This window comes from Trematomus bernacchii, unplaced genomic scaffold (genome assembly GCF_902827165.1).
Source record: "Trematomus bernacchii unplaced genomic scaffold, fTreBer1.1, whole genome shotgun sequence".
Taxonomy (NCBI): Eukaryota; Metazoa; Chordata; class Actinopteri; order Perciformes; family Nototheniidae; genus Trematomus; species Trematomus bernacchii.
In genome coordinates, this window is record NW_022987715.1 from 250738 (window position 1) to 269134 (window position 18397).

At 43.6% G+C, this 18397-nt stretch overlaps 1 protein-coding gene across 4 annotated transcripts in view; it reads left to right on the top strand.

Moving 5' to 3' along the window:
- The first annotated feature begins 820 nt into the window (after nt 1-820).
- Nucleotides 821-18397, top strand: part of hspa12a (heat shock protein 12A) — a 62658-nt gene continuing 45081 nt past the window's right edge. For 2 of the 4 annotated variants that reach the window (XM_034142173.1, XM_034142174.1), the window contains exon 1: nt 821-1126. In XM_034142173.1, coding sequence (XP_033998064.1) covers nt 1087-1126 — 40 coding nt within the window. In that variant the 5' untranslated portion in view covers nt 821-1086. The remainder of the gene's footprint in view (nt 1127-18397) is intronic. The other 2 variants (XM_034142171.1, XM_034142172.1) reach the window with 1 other exon arrangement.

Below are 18397 nucleotides of genomic sequence, written 5' to 3' on the forward strand. Positions count from 1 at the left end.
TAAGCAAATGAGGAAAATAAGCAAATAAATAAAAACCCAACAATACTCCATGTGGATGACTCGAGACACTCAAATCCCTGGTCGACCGATGGATGATTTCACCCAGTCAGTTCCTGCAAAATCCATATATTTCTCTTTACAAACAATTTGAAATATTTGGATTGACAGCGTTTAAGGACCATGCCCTGCATATGTCTTTATATACTGTTTAGTTTTGTAACTTTTATTTGTTTCTCTAACATAGAGGCGTGGGCTCTAACAGGCATTCATCAAGAAAATGTCCCATACATTGTTTTCATGGGCTTTTCATGTGACACAAGCCACTTTGGATAATGAGTAGTTTTAGTTTTGACACTTTATTTTATTATATTATATCTGCTAATACATTACATTACATGTTACTTGTTAGACGCTTTTATCCAAAGCGACTTACATACTCAATACTGTGGGCAATCCCCACAGGAGCCATTTGGGGTGAAGTGTCTTGCCCAGGGACACAACGACATGCTGACTGCAGTGGGGTTTGAACCTTTATACAGTCTGTGACCATCTGATCCCCATACCAAGGCTCTATCCACTGCGCCACACGCCTCCCCATACTGTGTGTGTGTGTGTGTGTGTGTGTGTGTGTGTGTGTGTGTGTGTGTGTGTGTGTGTGTGTGTGTGTGTGTGTGTGTGTGTGTGTGTGTGTGTGTGTGTGTGTGTGTGTGTGTGTGTGTGTGTGTGTGCGTGCGTCAGGCGGTCAGCAGGAGGATTCCTGGCCAGGACATCCGTGAGAGAGGTGGGAGGGGCGGACAGAGCAGCAAGCAACAGTCTGGGGTCCAACATCCTCTCTGCGAAGGCACTGCCCCCCCCCCATTTCAAAACCTCCAGACCTCAAATCCTCTCCATGTGCGTTTTAACGGCTTTTCCATTGAACAGGAAGCGGCCAGGCTGAGAGGGGCTGAAGGGGACATCGAGTTATCCGCGTGGAGGCTGTTCGTGCTGAAGTTCCCCCTCTGTCCGGTGCTTCGGTGGAGCAGGACCATTGCTTGGTGTAGCTGTATCGGGGAGAAGGCTCGGGAGGAGGAGAAACTGCGGGAGAAGATGACTGAGAAAGAAACGGCGGCGGAGAAGATATTAACAGGTAAATAAATACCACTGTGTTTGCTTCAAACTGTCTTTTGTAGTTTTAAACGCTCATCTCAATCACTGCACGCGCACGTTTGCATATTGTGTGGCGGGCTGCAGGGCGCGTGCACAAGCACGCTGGTGATTTCTGAAGACTGTTGACTCATCATTTTGTTGAATACTGAGTTAAAATTAAATGGTGACACAGCAGTCGTTCTGTAGGAGGGCTGTGTGAGCTACCAAGGCCAGCATTGGCTCTCCAAGGGCAGCCGCAGTGTACCGTTAGCACCTCGCCCCCCCTCGGCCTGCACTACCCAGAAAAGCATGGCGATATTACACGTTTATCTCCGGCTTGTGTTCACTGACGCCGGGCTGGGCTGTGTGTTTGGACTGGTTATCAGCTGGCTGCAGATCAGATCACTTTGATCCTCCATAACGGTTCAGAGTTCGGTCACGTGACCCGCCCGTCCCACCGGAGTTGTGACTCAATGCAGCAAAAAGTCTGCACCATGTCCTCAGGTAACGCAGTGCCCCCCCCCGCTGCCTGACCAGAGCAGTGCTCTTAGGTGCGTTCAAAGGCAATAACGGTTTCAAATATCCTTGTCTGCTCCATGTATAGATGGAAGATGGCCCTGAGATTTCTTCAGTTTGCTGTAAGCACATTATGTACTGCAATGCCAGACAGAAGAACTCATTTGGAAGATTGCTCGCTTGTCTATTCATTATGATTATGTAAGGTCGATTGCAAATACGCAGTGTTGTAATGTAATGAAGTATGTTAACTCAAGCTCTGTACTTAAGTACGATTTTGGGTTATTTGTACTTTACTTATGTGTATCCATCCATTTCCATACTACTACATTTTGGAAGCCAAAATTGTACTTTTTACTCCTACATTTATTTGACAACATTTGTAAATAGTTACTTTCCAGAATAGGATCACTAGCTAATGCAAAATATATGTTATATATATATAATTGTATTTCTATTTTCTCCACCTTTACATGCATTGATGTGATGGACACATCAATGCATGAAGGATAATAGTCAAGTATATTAATACATATAATTCTATAATGGGACAAGTACTTTTACTTTTGTACAATAAGTATAATTTGATTCCAATACTTTTTAGATTTCTACTCAACTAAGATTTTGCATGCAGGATTTTTTACTTGAAACAACGTTTTTACACTGTAGTATTTCTACTTTTACTTAAGTTCTCTGAGTACCTCTTCCATCTCTGCAAATACCTTTACCGTACTGTTTGGCAGACACTCAAACAAGTTAAATACTGCATTTTAACAGTGTTAACACGTTTCTCCATGACTCCACATCATAATCCACTGTGGAGGTGATAGTGAGCAGTTTGCACCATCCTCAAAAAGTAGGACATGTTAAATGCTGACAGGGGACTCACTTGCCAAATGCAGATTATTTCTGTAGTTTAGTGATTTGTTTGAAATCACATGTTCGTGCTTTAAATAACATGCTTTCATATGGAGTTATTTTCCTTCAAGAGATACTAGGACTAACCTTTCCGGGGGCTTGGCAGCGCTCCTCTGTTATGTAATGTAACTAACAGAGTGCCATAGAGACTGCAGCCTGCCACAGCACTGTTACCTGGATGCTAATATATCACGTAGCTGTGAAGGCAGAGCTTCATACATGTTTGAAGATAAGACGTGATCACAATCACTGATGAGATGTGTGTGTGTGTGTGTGTGTGTGTGTGTGTGTGTGTGTGTGTGTGTGTGTGTGTGTGTGTGTGTGTGTGTGTGTGTGTGTGTGTGTGTGTGTGTGTGTGTGTGTGTGTGTGTGTGTGTGTGTGTGTGTGTGTGTGTGTGTGTGGCCTAGCATTACTATACTTGTGGGGACCTACATCTGTTTACACAGTCACATGTGGGGACTCGCCTCCCTTATGGGGACAAAATGGAGGTCCCCATTAGGGGAATCATTAATTTTAGGGTGAAGACTTGGTTAGGTTTAGGGTTAGGGTTAGGCATGTGTTGGTTATGGTTATGGTTAGGATAAGTCTCGAGGAAATGCATGTAAGTCAATGTAATGTCCCCTGATGTATACGTGTGTGTGTGTGTGTGTGTGTGTGTGTGTGTGTGTGTGTGTGTGTGTGTGTGTGTGTGTGTGTGTGTGTGTGTGTGTGTGTGTGTGTGTGTGTGTGTGTGGTGTGTGTGTGTGTGTGTGTGTGTGTGTGTGTGTGTGTGTGTGTGTGTGTGTGTGTGTGTGTCATTAAATAAGTGTCACCCTTTAGGCCCCGCTCACACGGGAACGTTTGCGTTTATGCACAGTATGCGTATTAAAAAAAGTCTTCCGTTCGTTTCATTTAACGTGTCTGTTCAAACGAGACCGCTGGAAACGCTGTAGTACATATGCCAGGACTGTAAGTGGCGCTGTAACTTCCGCCAAAATACACCAAAAGTAGCGAAGAAGAGCAGCCCAGCAGCCCCCGCCGCAATGTTGCCATGGCTACCCTTCTGTTCATGCCCCGCGGGCCGCGGTGTATTTAGCAACATGTAGTTCATGTAATTCTCCATGTCCACTTGTTGCTGATGGTTGTGGTAGAGGAGCTGTATATTTTTGCACTAATATCTGTAGCATGGTCAGTAGCAGTAGCACTAGCAGTAGCTACTGACAGGAGGAAGTCAGTGTGTGTGGCGATTGCTGGTATTCAGCGGGATATAGTCATTTCCTCAGCATATGGATAAATGCAACGGGGAAGTTAACTGAAAGAAACCGAATCTGTGGATATTGCATCGACCGACCAAGAACCACGTCTCTGTGGAGAGGACGGCTCAGAAAGAGATATTCTCTACAAACACCGGGTGAGATCGCACCTTTGTCAATATAATGGATCAATGCATGAAATCTGACTCTGTTTATTTTGTTTAAGGAGTATATTGGGCGTTAACAATTCTGGTTTGCCTTTTATAATATTATTTCATTCAAGAACCCCTTGTGCGTTTAATTAACACAGCTATTTTTGATAGTTGCTACAGCAGTGAGCAGGAGAGGTGGGGCTATCGCAATCTTTTCAGGAAATATTCGTATAGAGGTGATTACACGGACTCGGTTGACCCCCCAGAGCGTTTCGTTTGCAAATCTATCCACCTTGGGACCCGTTATCGTTTGTGGGGTCAGTTTCTATCGGCCTCGTGTAAATAATAGGGCTATACGCACGCGAAACTATGCAGATACAAGCAGTTTTCTCCTCGTGTAAACGGCGCCTTAGAGTCAGTCAAGCCTGGTCAATTTAAAGATTTAAAACTGTTTTGGTTTGATTTGGTCCTGCCTCATTGTGCTTTCTGTTCTTTTTTAGTATGCAAACTGTTTTTTGTTCAAGCATAGGATAAAAGAGTTGAAACTCTTGATGCAATTACTTGAGTATTCCCATGCTGATGATCCTAACTGTGGCCCATCTCCCCTGCGGTGACACCACAGTGCATTGACTTTCAGCAGGATGTTACACATGATAAATGGAAACAATCAGCGCCAGCTGTCATATGCTAAGGGGTGTGACACTGAGCTTGACTGATCACATTAGACTTAGACCCCATTTACACGGGAACGTTTGCGTTTACGCACCGTATGCGTTTTCAAAAAAGTCTTCCGTTCACACGCATTCGATTCATTTAACGTGTCCGTTCACACGAGACCGTTGGAAACGCTGTAGTACATATGCCAGGCCTGTAAGTGGCGCTGCTGCCGCCACAAAATACACCAAAAGCAGCGAAGAAGACCCCGGAGCATGGTTGCCATGGTTGCCCTTCTGTTTATTCTCCGCGGTGGACGGCGTGTGCTCCTGCTGTAAATCTCTCCGGTTAGTCCACCAGCAGATGCAAAACACCCACCTCTCCGCCTCTTCCAAGGGACGAGGGAACCGTGCAGCAGAGTTTCCGTTAACATTTTTTTTTCGCCGGTCAACATGTCCGTTAAAGTTTAAATCTTCCGTACAAAATTAGGAAAGTGCCGGTCAGAGGTCTTCTTTGTTATTTATTGAGCTTTAAAACAAATTGATAACGACTCTATATAATAATATAATAATAATAAACGGAGCCTCTCTTTTCCTCCCCCTCTTCTGACAGCCCAGCAGCTGATCTCTGAGCAGGAGACGTGGGGAGAGGGAGGCGGGGCTATTTCATCGTTATCAGAAAATGATCGTATAGAGGCGTACAGACGGATCCGTTTGACCCCCCAGAGCGTTTCGTTTGCAGATCTATCCACCTTGGGACCCGTTATCGTTTGCGGGGTCCGTTTCTATTGTTTTGTTACGGCCTCGTGTAAACTAAAGGGCTATACGCAAGAGAAACTATGCGTACAACCCGTTTCGTCCTCGTGTAAACGGGGTCTTAACATCTCTAAAGCCAATATGGCGTGTTTCTGTGTCTAATGTTATTTACTTGGATAGTCAGCGACTTAGGCCCCATTTACATGGGAACGCAAACGAAACGCAAACGAACCGAATTCGATATCAAAAAAGTCTTCCGTTCACACGGATACAGCTCAATAAACGTGTCCCTTCACACGAGACCGCTCGACCCGCTGGAGACGCTGTAGTACATATGCGGGGCCTGTAAGTGGCGCTGTACTTCCGCCACAAAATACACCAAAAGCAGCGAAGAAGACCCCCGAGCATGGTTGCCTGGTTGCCCTTCTGTTTATTCTCCGTGGTGGATTTAGCAACATGTAGTTCATGTAGTTCTCCATGTCCACTTGTTCCTGATGGTTGTGGTAGAGGAGCTGTAGATTTTGCACTAACATCTTTAGCATGGTCAGTAGCAGAGAGTAGCTACTGACCATGCTACAGCAGTGAGCAGCAGAGGTGGGGAGAGGCGGGGCTATGGCTTTATCGTTATCAGGATAGCCCCAAAGCATTCCGTCCGCAGATCTATCCACCTTGGGACCCGTTACCGTTTTAGGGGTCCGTTTCCGCGGTTCCGTTACGGCCTTGTGTGAACGAACGGGCTATACGAAAGAGAAAAGTAGCAGATACAACCTGTTTCATTCCTGTGTAAACAGCGCATTAATCTGTATTTGTCTTTTTTATTTCACAGCAGTTCTTGGAGAATGAAAGAGGCCCTGTGTTCATGATTTGCTCGTATTGATTTGGTGGCTCAGGGCCCCCTGTGTCCACCAGAGTTGGGTAATAATATTACTTGTGTCGGTAACGGAGTAGTGTAACGCGTTACTTTTATAATTCAGTAATCACACTACAGTTACTAACATTGCCCCGACACGCGTTACTTCGTTACTTTTATAAAATCAGTCATAATCACACTGACAGACAAGAGGGGTTTCCACCGCAGGTTTATATGTACGTAATCTGCACGACTTGCGCATCCACATCTCCACGTGCAGTGCTGCATAAACATGGCTGAGTCAGCGATAACTTTCGAGGGGTGGAGGTATGCCCATTATTTTGAGTTCGTCCGAAGAATAGACAGGAATGTGACGGTGAGGTGCAAACTGTGTCCAGGCCAGAAGCTGTTATACACTGCTGCAAACACCACGTCAAACCTCAACAAACACCTGCAAAGAACACATGCTAAGGTGAAGCTAATAGCTAAGGACCCCTGAACCCAGAGTGAGGATGTTGTGAGTGCGCCGCCGCCGTCTGCGAAGCAGCAAAAATTAGAATTTGGAGGACCGGTAACCAAAGCAGAGATGGACAGGCTTGTAGCATCCTTCATAGTAGAGGTAATGTTGCCCATTTGCACAGTGGAATCACCATCGCATCGTTCAGAGATATTCTGCGCAAAATACAGATAGCAGGAGACAGAGGACAGCCATAGTCAGAGCTATCTGGATCAGTTTTATGCAACAATGGAAACTGAACTAAAGAGAACATTTGAAACTTTAGCAGTCTGCGTGATCTGCCTGTAGGGAGGGGCGGGCCGGCCCTGCGAGTAAAGTAACGAGTAAAGTAACGAGTAAAGTAACGAGTTACTACGAAGTAGTGTAATATATTACTTTTTTTTAAAGTAATATGTAATATATTACTTTTTTTTTGTAACGACCCCATCTCTGGTGTCCACATAGTGACTTTGTTAAAATCAGTGTCTTTTTTAAATGTCCCAAATAAGGAGAGAGCGGCCGCCTTCGACAATAGGTGCGTCACCCAACGCTGTTTTATGGAGTGTTCGGTCATTTCTGTGCGGGGAGCGCTTTGAGTTGAAAATCAAACATGAAAGAGCTGTTGACACTGCAGAAGTTGGAGGATCTTGTTTTTGGCCATGCCTTCAGACAGAAACTATCATAGCAAAGACCGGTAAAGCCCATTTGTGTGAGCAGATCGGCTGGGCAGAATCTGAATGTTGCTGCTATAGTTTTGAACTTTTAGAACAAATACATTATAAAAAGGAAATGGGCGATCCTAGTCTGTCACACAAAAGCGGTGATACTTTGTTTAAGATGTTGTTAGAAATAGAAACATTAGTGCTTGGAGCAGGTTTTCGATTAAATGCTTAAAGGAGGCTCTTCCCAGCGCCCTGACAGGAAATACTCCATGTAGACACAGGGCCTTAACACTCTATGGTCCATGTCAAACTCTAGAAAGAGCAAAAATGTGTTTGGACAATCATTTTGTGCGTAACATAACACAAACGGGACGAAGCATGCAGGCTAGTTCAGGCAGTCAACTCGAGCACCAATGACACATTTACAGGTGACGCTTCTCGTCCCTCTTTCATCCAACCAAACACATTCTGCTAAACCTGCCGCTCTATTTAATCTGCCAGTCCGCCTGCCTCTGCCGCTAATGCTGCTGCTGCTGCTGCTTCCACGTTGCTGCTGCTCGCCTGGCCCACCACCACCCGAGCATTCACCTGTAGGCTCGGGGTGTTCGTTTTTTAATCATCACTCAATGTTCTATGTAAATGTTTTGAGTGATGAGGCCTGAGCCTAGATGCAAAACGATGTGCTTCTTCTAATAAACATATCAAATAAACACGTGAGTCGGCTGACTGAAAATACCGATAGTACCACTTCTCTGTACCAATCCCTACTGGCGTGCAATTCCAGGAGTTGGTTCATGGGGCTGGACACTGTTTAGGGCCCCCTACCAGCAGGGCCCTGAACTCAGGGCCACTTTGTTCTCTGTCACACCACTTGCTTCACCTGCACACTATACGCCTGTTATGTTTGGGATGATGAATAATGTCACCTGTAACATCTATTTCTTCTTCACTGTGCTCTTCCATTGTGTTGATGAAAAGGGCCGGTCTTAACCTCAACACTTTGTGCACGGGGCTCTTGATGGAAGTGATTACAGCTGACATTTTTTTTGCAGACCGTACATTTCATCATTATCATGCAGAGTTTAGTAATTATGTGCAATACCAAGGCCAGTTCCTCAGTGCCTGTTGCCATAGTAATACTTCCACACCTTTTTATGTTCTGAAATCAGGCTAACAGAAATGATGGTGGAAGGTCAGAGTGAGATATGACTCTGCCAAATCATGTCTTTCACCCACTGCAGTGAAGGCAGAGTCATATTTCGATATCTGCTCTTTAGACGACTGTTAAGATGTCCAGTGACTTAGCATCCATTTTGCTTTAGATAATAGCAATCCATGTCAGGGATAGCTCCTAATTTCATTAGTATCCAAATGTTGTCTCATTTCATCTCTGGTCTCAGTAAGGTGTGGCTCTTAGCTGACAAAGCATTTTTCCCTTAGTCACTAGTCCTGCTCAGACTACAGGCGTCCTGCTCCCTCTGCAGGTTGCGGTGTGGAGCAGTGCAGGGAGTCAACACTGCAACTTGAAAACAGTTGTAAAACCACTCAGCTAACTTAGACAATAAAAAAGCATTCCTCGCTGGAATATGGACCAAGAAGGCTTATTTAGATAATGGTTGCCTGATGTTGGAGACTTATCAGAAAACACTTTACAGTGTTAATGTGTATGCCATTCAGTTTACAGTATGACATCTGCTTTCTCAGGTTGTAACGGAACATGTATACTTGTACAGGATGTGCATTTTGGTAATTGATATACTTTTAATATCACCTATGACCCACACAGCGGTCTGTGTCTACAAGCACAAGCAAACACAGAGAATAGATTCTGAAGCACACATTTGACACATTTTTGCTTGACTGATCACTGATAATTGGTCTCTACTTTGTATTAATTTTGATAAGAGTCATTAGTGATTTGGAGATGGAGCAAAACCTCAGTAGGATTTTTCCTGTCGGACTTTTGAGAATGTTGTAAACGGTGTTTCTGAAAAGTTATTTTGATAAACTGAATTTAAGGAGGACAGTGGACGCAGTTTCTCTACAAACTAAGAAGGGATTCTACTCACAGACACATTATTTTATGCAGTCGGTGCACTTCACAGTCTTAGTCAGTCTTACCCTTTTCAAACGAGGTGTTTCCAGGGCTGCTTCAGTACCAGTGCTCGATTTCAAACTTTCCACTGCATCTGTGCCGGTTCTCGGTCGCGATAACCAAACCAGTTCTAGTCCGGCCTTAACTATCTTGTCGCACAGCACCAAAACCAAGGGTACGTCAGAGTCTGGTACGAGATTAACCTAAGCAACAACAGTACGTGGCAATAAGACTAAGAGTAGAACATTGTTACAGGAAGCAGCAGCGTCAAGATAATTAAGCTGGCATACATGTGAAATATTATTTGTTTTTTCCCCTACTTTTAATGAAAGCCTGTTCGCTATCATTGGGCGTTTTGGGCGTTCTGTTTTTCTTTATATCAGCAATCAGTGGAATATGCAAGTGGTCTTATTAGACTATCAAATGGTAGATCATAGTAAGGGATAAACCGCCTATGACACAAAGATAGAAACAAGTAAATACTCATTCAAAGTATTTATGGTGAGTCATTAAAATGCCTAATGGTTAATGTTACGCAACGTGGAGTTGGGCAAATGCAGCTCAACCAGAGTGACAAACAATTATCCATGAAACTGTGAAGAAGAGTATAAAGTTGGAGACATCGTTCTTCAATTCTATCTGGCTGGTAAAAGCAACATGAGCACAGCTCCAATGCTGTCCGCCATTGTTGTTGTGGGGGGGTATTTTCCTTGGCATTTCTGGAAAAAGCATTGACATCAATGCTGACGTCATGACCAGGGGCCTCATTTATAACGCCTTGCGTAGGATTGACGTAGGAGGGTTGCTTACGTAGTACAAAGCACAAAAATAGGTACATACATTTTCCGCCATTTTCCGATTCACAAAACCTTGCGTACCGGCGAGGGAAGTGCGTACGGCACTTCCTACGCCTGTTTCCCTTTATAAATCACAATCGACTCGTAACGCCCATATTTGCCTATAAATAGTCAAAGAAACACCCATTCATTCATTCATTCTGACTGACTGCATGAAGAAGATCGCAGGAAATGACGACAACAGCTAAAAAAGACATCTCACACCGTGTCAGATTTGGGTTATTTTGGGGAGGTGGAGATAAATCATATTGTTTGGTGGATGCAGTTTGAACCAGAGTAGCAGCATGAAGGTCGGATCGTCACCAAAATAAATAAATAAGTGGTCCGAAAAAAGTTAATGACAAAAAAAATACACATAACCTTCCTCAGGCAGTGTGTTTGTACCGGGGACAGGAGACACCCCCTTGATGAGAAACTGTTAGAAATGATCGGGGAATCCCTCCGGAGTGGAGTCATGACGACTGGATCTGAATTATTTTGTTGTATTTGGTGGTTTGTGTTCCAGCTGTCGATCAGCAACTATATATCCATAATTCACCAGTTAAAGGAAATACAACTTATGTGTTGTGTTATATTAGCTGTACAATTTACCACATATGGTGTTCTTAGTTTCCATACCTCCTGTGTTTTACGAGCGACTTATCAAGTCTTGGCAAACGGCATAAAACACGATTAAACGTGATAGTATATAAAACCATGCTCGTATCTACAACCTATAGAAATGCAAAACGGCGTCAGTTTAGACGTAATTCTGTCCTCCTGCTTACCGCATCATTTATGAGAAAACATTTCATAACATTAACACAACATATTCGAGGTGGTTTTAAATAGCATATCCGTATTTATTTATTTCTCCAAGTTATGTTTTTGTGTGCACTGAGGAGTCTCAAACAGGCGTTTGTTTAATCATTTTAAGATTGGCTTTAATCAATGTTTGAAAATGAATTCTTCATATTTGATAAATGAGAGGTAACATTTTATTTATGGTATTATTTCCACATATTTCTCTCCATTCTTCCTTCTGCCAACGGTGTCGCAGTTTCTCGTCTCTCCCGTTGTTGTGCTTCCGCATGGGTTAGAGTTTGCGTGGAGGACAGCACATTTTCCCGTCAAGTTAGTATTTTATAAATCGCAAACATTGCGTAGAAACTGGCGTACGCCATTTTTTGAGCGTATATCCCTTTATAAATGAGGCCCCTGGCTCCTACATGGTTCTGTTCATTGGAAAACCAAACTGGCTTCTGAACTAGAACAGATTGAGGCTGCAGCCACACGGAGACGATACGGGTCGTATCCGCTACAGTTCTCTATCATATAGACGGTTCGGCCACACGAGGCCGACAGGGAAACGCAGAAACGATAACGATAACTAGGGATGCTCCGATCGATCGGTCACCGATCGAGATCTGCCGATACTCACTCTCTACCGATTGATCGGTGCTCTCTAAACATGCCGATCGCGAGAGCCGATCGCATGACGTAAAATACATGACACTTTTCTCTGGCTTCACCGGTCTGGCATTATTTTAAGGTGTCCGAAAAAGACAGTAAAATAGCGGTATGCAACGTGTGTGTGAAGCAGAAATCCTGCAGCTCCGCCCGCTGTGACGGACCGGTGAGCGGAGCGAAACACACAAGAGTTAGACCTAACACACTTAGCTATTTTATCTACCTCTGGAACAAGCTAAACTAGTTATAAATATATTTATTCTTCACTGTCGGGTCACTCATTACTGGATCAGTGAGCTGCATACTGACAGGCTGTCAGGGGAGGGAGAGAGGGGGAGAGAGAGAGGGAGAGAGGAAAAGAGAGCGCTTCCGCTCATTTCTCCCGTGTTATTATCCAAAGTGAATGTAAACTTGAATAATGTACTTCATTTGAATGTAATAATTAAGTTGATTGTTGTTTGTGGAAGCTCCAGTGAATGAGCCCCATTAACTGAGTTTTAAACATCACTTTAAATGGAAGATTTAAAGTGATGTTTAAATCTTCCATTTAGGCCCCGCCCACTCGATCGGATCGGCGATCGGCATCGGCCGATACTGATTCCGGCGATCGGCCCCAAAATTGGCGATCGGAGCATCCCTAACGATAACGGGTCCCAAGGTGGGTAGATCTGCGGACGCAACGCTCTGGGGGGCCAAACGGCTCCGTGTCTACGCTCTATACGATAATTTCCTGATAATGAAAATACTGACGGGCTGTCAGGAGAGGGGGAGGAAAAGAGAGACTCCGTGTATTATTCTTATATTATTATATAGAGTCGTTATTCATTTGTTTTAAAGCTCAATAAATAACAAAGAAGACCTTTGACCGGCACTTTTATAATTTTGTCCGGAAGATTTAAACTTTAACGGACATGTTGACCGGCGGAAAAAAATTCTAACGGAAACTCTGCTGCACGGTTCCCTCGTCCCTTGGAAGAGGCGGAGAGGTGGGTGTTTTTCATCTGCTGGTGGACTACCGGGGAGATTTACAGCAGGAGCACACGCTTGCCTCGGGGAGGGAGAAAAAGAGCCAGAGCCCTGGCCCCAGCCTCTGCTGCTAAATCCACCGCGGAGAATAAACAGAAGGTCAACCATGGCAACCATGCATGTTCGTGAAGTCTTCTTCACTGCTTTTGGTGTATTTTATGGCGGAAGTACAGCGCCACTTACAGGCCTGGCATATGTACTACAGCGGGTCGAGCGGTCTCGTGTGGACGGACACGTTTCTGGTGCAGATTGCGTGTGGACAGAATACTTTTTTGATATCGAATTCGGTTCGTTTTCGTTACCGTCTCCGTGTGGCTAGGGCCTTATATTGGAAAGGGTGACCTGAGCTATGGGTTTCATGGGAACAGTTAAAGGCCCTGACACACCAGGCAGTCACCAGAGAACTCGCCGACACCCGACACCGACAGTTCCATCGACGAGTTCTCCTGCGTATTGGCCGTGTGTCGCACTGGAAATCACCGCAAAGACTTCAGCCGAGCACGTACGAACTGCGCATGCGTGAGTGGCAATAACTCTCCTTACCAGCAGGCGGCGGTAGTGTGTATTCGTCATTCAAAATAGGCAACAACCGGAAGACAGAGAAGAAGAACAGACTGATATAAACAAACAAATAGCATGTGCGTTCCATTTTCACTCTCGTCCATCGAAAACATGTTTTAGAATATAAAAATACATGAATGATGAAATGAGCACATAAAGTGCAGACATACTATAAAATCACAGTTAATAGACCTGCATCTGATGATCGCAGTGTTCTGGCGGGTGTGTAGTTTATTGAGTCAGCAATGTAATAATGGCCACTTCTTGCTAAATTTACGATGAGATGAAAAACCGGACTTGACCAAACAAATCACGGAGCTCTCAGCAGAGGACAGCCGGGGACGCTCCCGCCGATATCAGAGATGTCCCTGCTATGTGTGGGAGGTAAGAGAGGACATTTAAGGGCTATGTTTGATGTCTTTAAGTATCACCTGCTGGTGTTTAGCTGCTGTCTTGTGCCTTAAATCGTTTGTTTACGTCCCTCACTTCCGTTTCGCTTCTCATTTGCTAGCTGAACAGCTGATCAGAGTGGTTTCTTGGCCCGATAGCTTGTGTCCGACACCCGGCCGATTCAACATGTTGAATCGGCCGAATCGGCCGGGTGTCGACTGTGAAAGGCCAAATAAGGCGTGTCACGGCCGAGGGTTCGGGACACACCAAATTGACTTTGGGCGACAAGGAACCCGTTTTCGCCCAACAACGCAAGACGGCCGATATCGGCCTGGTGTGTAGGGGCCTTAACAGTGAGGCAAGGATGTTGTAATCCTCACAATAACAGTGATTCTGCATTTTTTTATATTAGGAACCACTTGTATAAATAAAACTATGACTTTCTCTGTTGAAAATAACTTGTTTACTCCCTGCTGCTGCAAATCAAGTTCAGCTGCAACCAAAAGAGTTAGGCTCTCAGAAAAGGTACAAAAGGTACTTCATTTACATAACTGTTCAGTAAATGAAGTGTCCTCTGCATGTTGTTGACATCAGTGTGTGAATTGTGTGGGGGAAGGGTGGGGTGTCAGACAAGTGATGTTCGGTGGTGGGTGTTGGGGATTTAACACCCTGGCCATTAACTTTTCCATATAGTTGACAGGCCTAACTTATTATAACCTTGGGCCTCTGTAAAGTGGCTTACAAATGTTAGTAGTTTCAGCAGGTTGTAGTTTTTGGGCTTTATCTCAAATGTAGATGTGTATATGGTCCACTGTATGTCTTCCTGTCTCTTGTCTACACTTATATTACGAAAGTAATTAAATTACACAGAGGCTCTGTAGTCTGCACCAAGACGCCAACGTCAACTGCACAGGCACCTCATGTTTGCACATGTAAAGAGCTGATGGTAATTTAGAGTTTCAGGCGCCGTTTACATGAGGAGAAAACTGCTTGTATCTGCATAGTTTCGCGTGCGTATAGCCCTATTATTTACACGAGGCCGATAGAAACTGACCCCACAAACAATAACGGGTCCCAAGGTGGATAGATTTGCAAACGAAACGCTCTGGGGGGTCAACCGAGTCCGTGTAATCACCTCTATACGAATATTTCCTGAAAAAATAGGATAGCCCCGCCTCTCCTGCTCACTGCTGTACTAGCAACTATCAAAAATAGCTGTGTTAATTAAATGCACAAGGGGTTCTTGAATGAAATAATATTATAAAAGGCAAACCAGAATTGTTAACGCCCAATATACTCCTTAAACAAAATAAACAGAGTCAGATTTCATGCATTGATCCATTATATTGACAAAGGAGCGATCTCACCCGGTGTTTGTAGAGAATATCTCTCTTTCTGAGCCGTCCTCTCGATGCAATATCCACAGAGACGTGCTTCTTGGTTTCTTTCAGTTAACTTCCCCGTTGCATTTATCCATATGCTGAGGAAATGACTATATCCCGCTGAATACCAGCAATCGCCACACACACTGACTTCCTCCTGTCAGTAGCTACTGCTAGTGCTACTGCTACTGACCATGCTACAGATATTAGTGCAAAAATATACAGCTCCTCTACCACAACCATCAGCAACAACAGATTCGGTTTCTTTCAGTTTCTTTCAGTTTCAGTTTCAGTTTCAGGGCTTAAACAGAAGGGTAGCCATGGCAACATTGCTGCGGGGCTGCTCCAGGCTGCTCTTCTTCGCGGCTTTTGGTGTATTTTGGCGGAAGTTACAGCGCCACTTACAGTCCCAGCATATGTACTACAGCGTTTCCAGCGGCCTCGTTTAAACAGACACGTTAAATGAAACAAATGCATGTGAACGGAAGACTTTTTTGAATACGCATACTGTGCATAAACGCAAACGGTCCCGTGTGAGCGGGGCCTCAGTCTGTTGGGATATAAAAGTGTATCATCTAACTATGATATAGCAATTCAATCCTGTTGTGTAGTTGCATATTCTCACAACTTCCACGGCCTTTCATTGACATTATCTAATAACATAAATATATATTTTAATTAATTTGGGGTTCATACATTTTGCATTGGCCATTTTTTGTTAAGAGTGGAAAAAGGGTTAAATAGGAAAGTTATTTTTGAATTAACAGACAATTTGTCTTACTTAATTAGTAGGTAAAGGTTGGAAAGTCACGGACTGGTAACTAGTTTATTCAGATCAGTTCAGTCATCTGGTAAAAAGAGCTCTGCAAGGTAACTTACAAACACATTGACATAAAACTGTGTCTTTTACATGAAACACCATATATGTATATTTCATATTAAAGAAAATAATGTCATGAGTGACCTAATCACTGCCCCCAGCTGACCAAAGCAAACAGCATATAAATACGCCATGGCTCAGAGTGTTAAGAGGAAAAGGAACTGCAGGCAGTGTAAGCATTGTGTCATGTCTCAGACATGTGTGTGGGGGGGGGGGTGTCTATGGAGGAGTGGGAGCTACAGGATGGGGGAGGGGCTACACACAGGCCATCAGATAGGAGCCGGGAAAGAGGGAGGAAACAGCACTCATTTGGAGAAAAAAAACATGTGAAGAAGTACTTTTGGAAATGTCTTAGTACTACCACACATACACTACTTACTCACTTTAAACAATACAAGTTATATCTTAGATGCAGGCAAACAGGAGCTCACAAGTGGCAATTGGAAGGCACAATCTGTGTTAATGTTAGATTTAAACACCATTGTATTACTACCAACAGACAGTAGATATATGTGTACAATCCCAAGATATTGAAAATACAAATCACTGTTGGAAATTGCCTAATATTGCTGACTGAAAGCCACATGACCAAATAAACCTGCAGATGCACCTCTAACTATACTAACCAATGTGAAGCAGACACATTCTAAACCGTCAATTCAATACCTTTTTTTTTATACAGCAGCCTCCTGAGTTATTAGAAAATCAAAATCAAATGCTTTAGCTTGTAGAGATATGTCTCCTTAAAATGTGAAGCCACTGCTAAGCTATGAATACTTTTCTCACTGTTGAATAATTCATTGCTCTTTAAATATGCACACACCCAGAGAAAAGCATGGCTGCAGAATCAGATCTGAAACATGAAGGTATGTGATTCGATTTAAGAACACTGGACACATCAAATACCAAAACTCAACTATTGCATATCTGTTGATCACTACAGATAAGGACATGTTGACGTGGATGACCGCGCAGTACCAATCTGCTCTGTTCTACTTTTGGGTTAAGTGAACTGTCTACACAGTAATGAGGGACTGAGCAGAGCTTTTGCTATTATCAGGTTTTCCATTTCAGGCAGGCAGGAAGGAAAGCCATTGTTCAGCAGGGTTTTAAAGCATTTCCTCTGAGTGACCGAAACGTTCTGCCCTCTCCAGGAACTCGCTCTGTCTCTCTGTCAGACTGCTCTGTTCATTGTTTTATACAAAGGTCTTTGTTGCAATGAAAATTCCCCAATTGGGTCTTTTACAAATCTCAGTCTGGCAACCTTCATGTGGAAATGTCAAGCAGGAGTTGTTATGAGGAAATGAATGGTTAAAAAGTCCAGAGGCAGTCATCATGAATCCAGCTTTGGTCTGTCCAAACAGGTGGCACTTTGGAGTCAAAGCTGACAACCTCTAAGCTGGCTGACAAAGAATGAGCTCTAGTAGAATAACTGTAAATACTTATCAGATCTTAGGGAGTTATTTTTCCTTTTTTGTCATAAAACTCAGGATGTTGCATAGATAAGTGGCTGGTTGCTGCTGTAAAAACTTGGAGGGGTGAGTTTTTACATGAGAGTTTCTAGGCCATCTTAAAAGTCTGCCCACCTTAACCTGTTAAGCCCCATTCAATGTTAATCGCAACATCTGCAAGAAACAGCGTCTGAGGGCTTCTTAACATTTAAAAACCTATTAATGTGTCATACCCACTTAACGGGAAGAAACTCAGCTATCAGACAATATTAACCATTTTTAGCAAAACGAAACATAAGGGTAATAACAAAGGCTCTGAATTAGCCCTGAGCGAAAAACTGCTAACACACTTAGCACAGAACTCACGTTAGAATACCCTTATTACTTATCGTATCTGCACAAACAAGATATCGATTAGCAAGCTGAGATTGCACAGATTCGACAGGCATTAGTATCATTACTGACCGATCCGAACTTGCGACATGAGAAGCTAACAAAGACATCACACCACGTAGCATTAGGTAGCCAACACGGCAATATGTCTTACCTTTGTTGTTTTCTGATCAAAAGTTGTCTTCAATGGCATTAAAACGATAAAAACGCTGCTGAAGGATAATCCATAGGTGAATCCAATGTGTCTGTGTCACGTTGAAATGATTTCTGATAATCCATCAGCAATAAACCTAGTTTTCAGTTTTCATATTTCAGAGCGTAAGATAGGTTTCGCTTTGGGCAAACTGCGTGCGCATAGCTCTGACTTCTTGATGGTAACGTGTGTGTGTATGTGGAAATTCCCCTTCGATTCTATTGGCTCTAACGGTTCAAAAGAGATGTCAATCATCAAAATCGACCAATGGGTTCCAGAGAAACGGCAAATACACCCATTTCCACCCAAATGACCGGCAGAGGTGTTTTTTTTTTTTTGCTAAACCTCTCTAAAAAAGT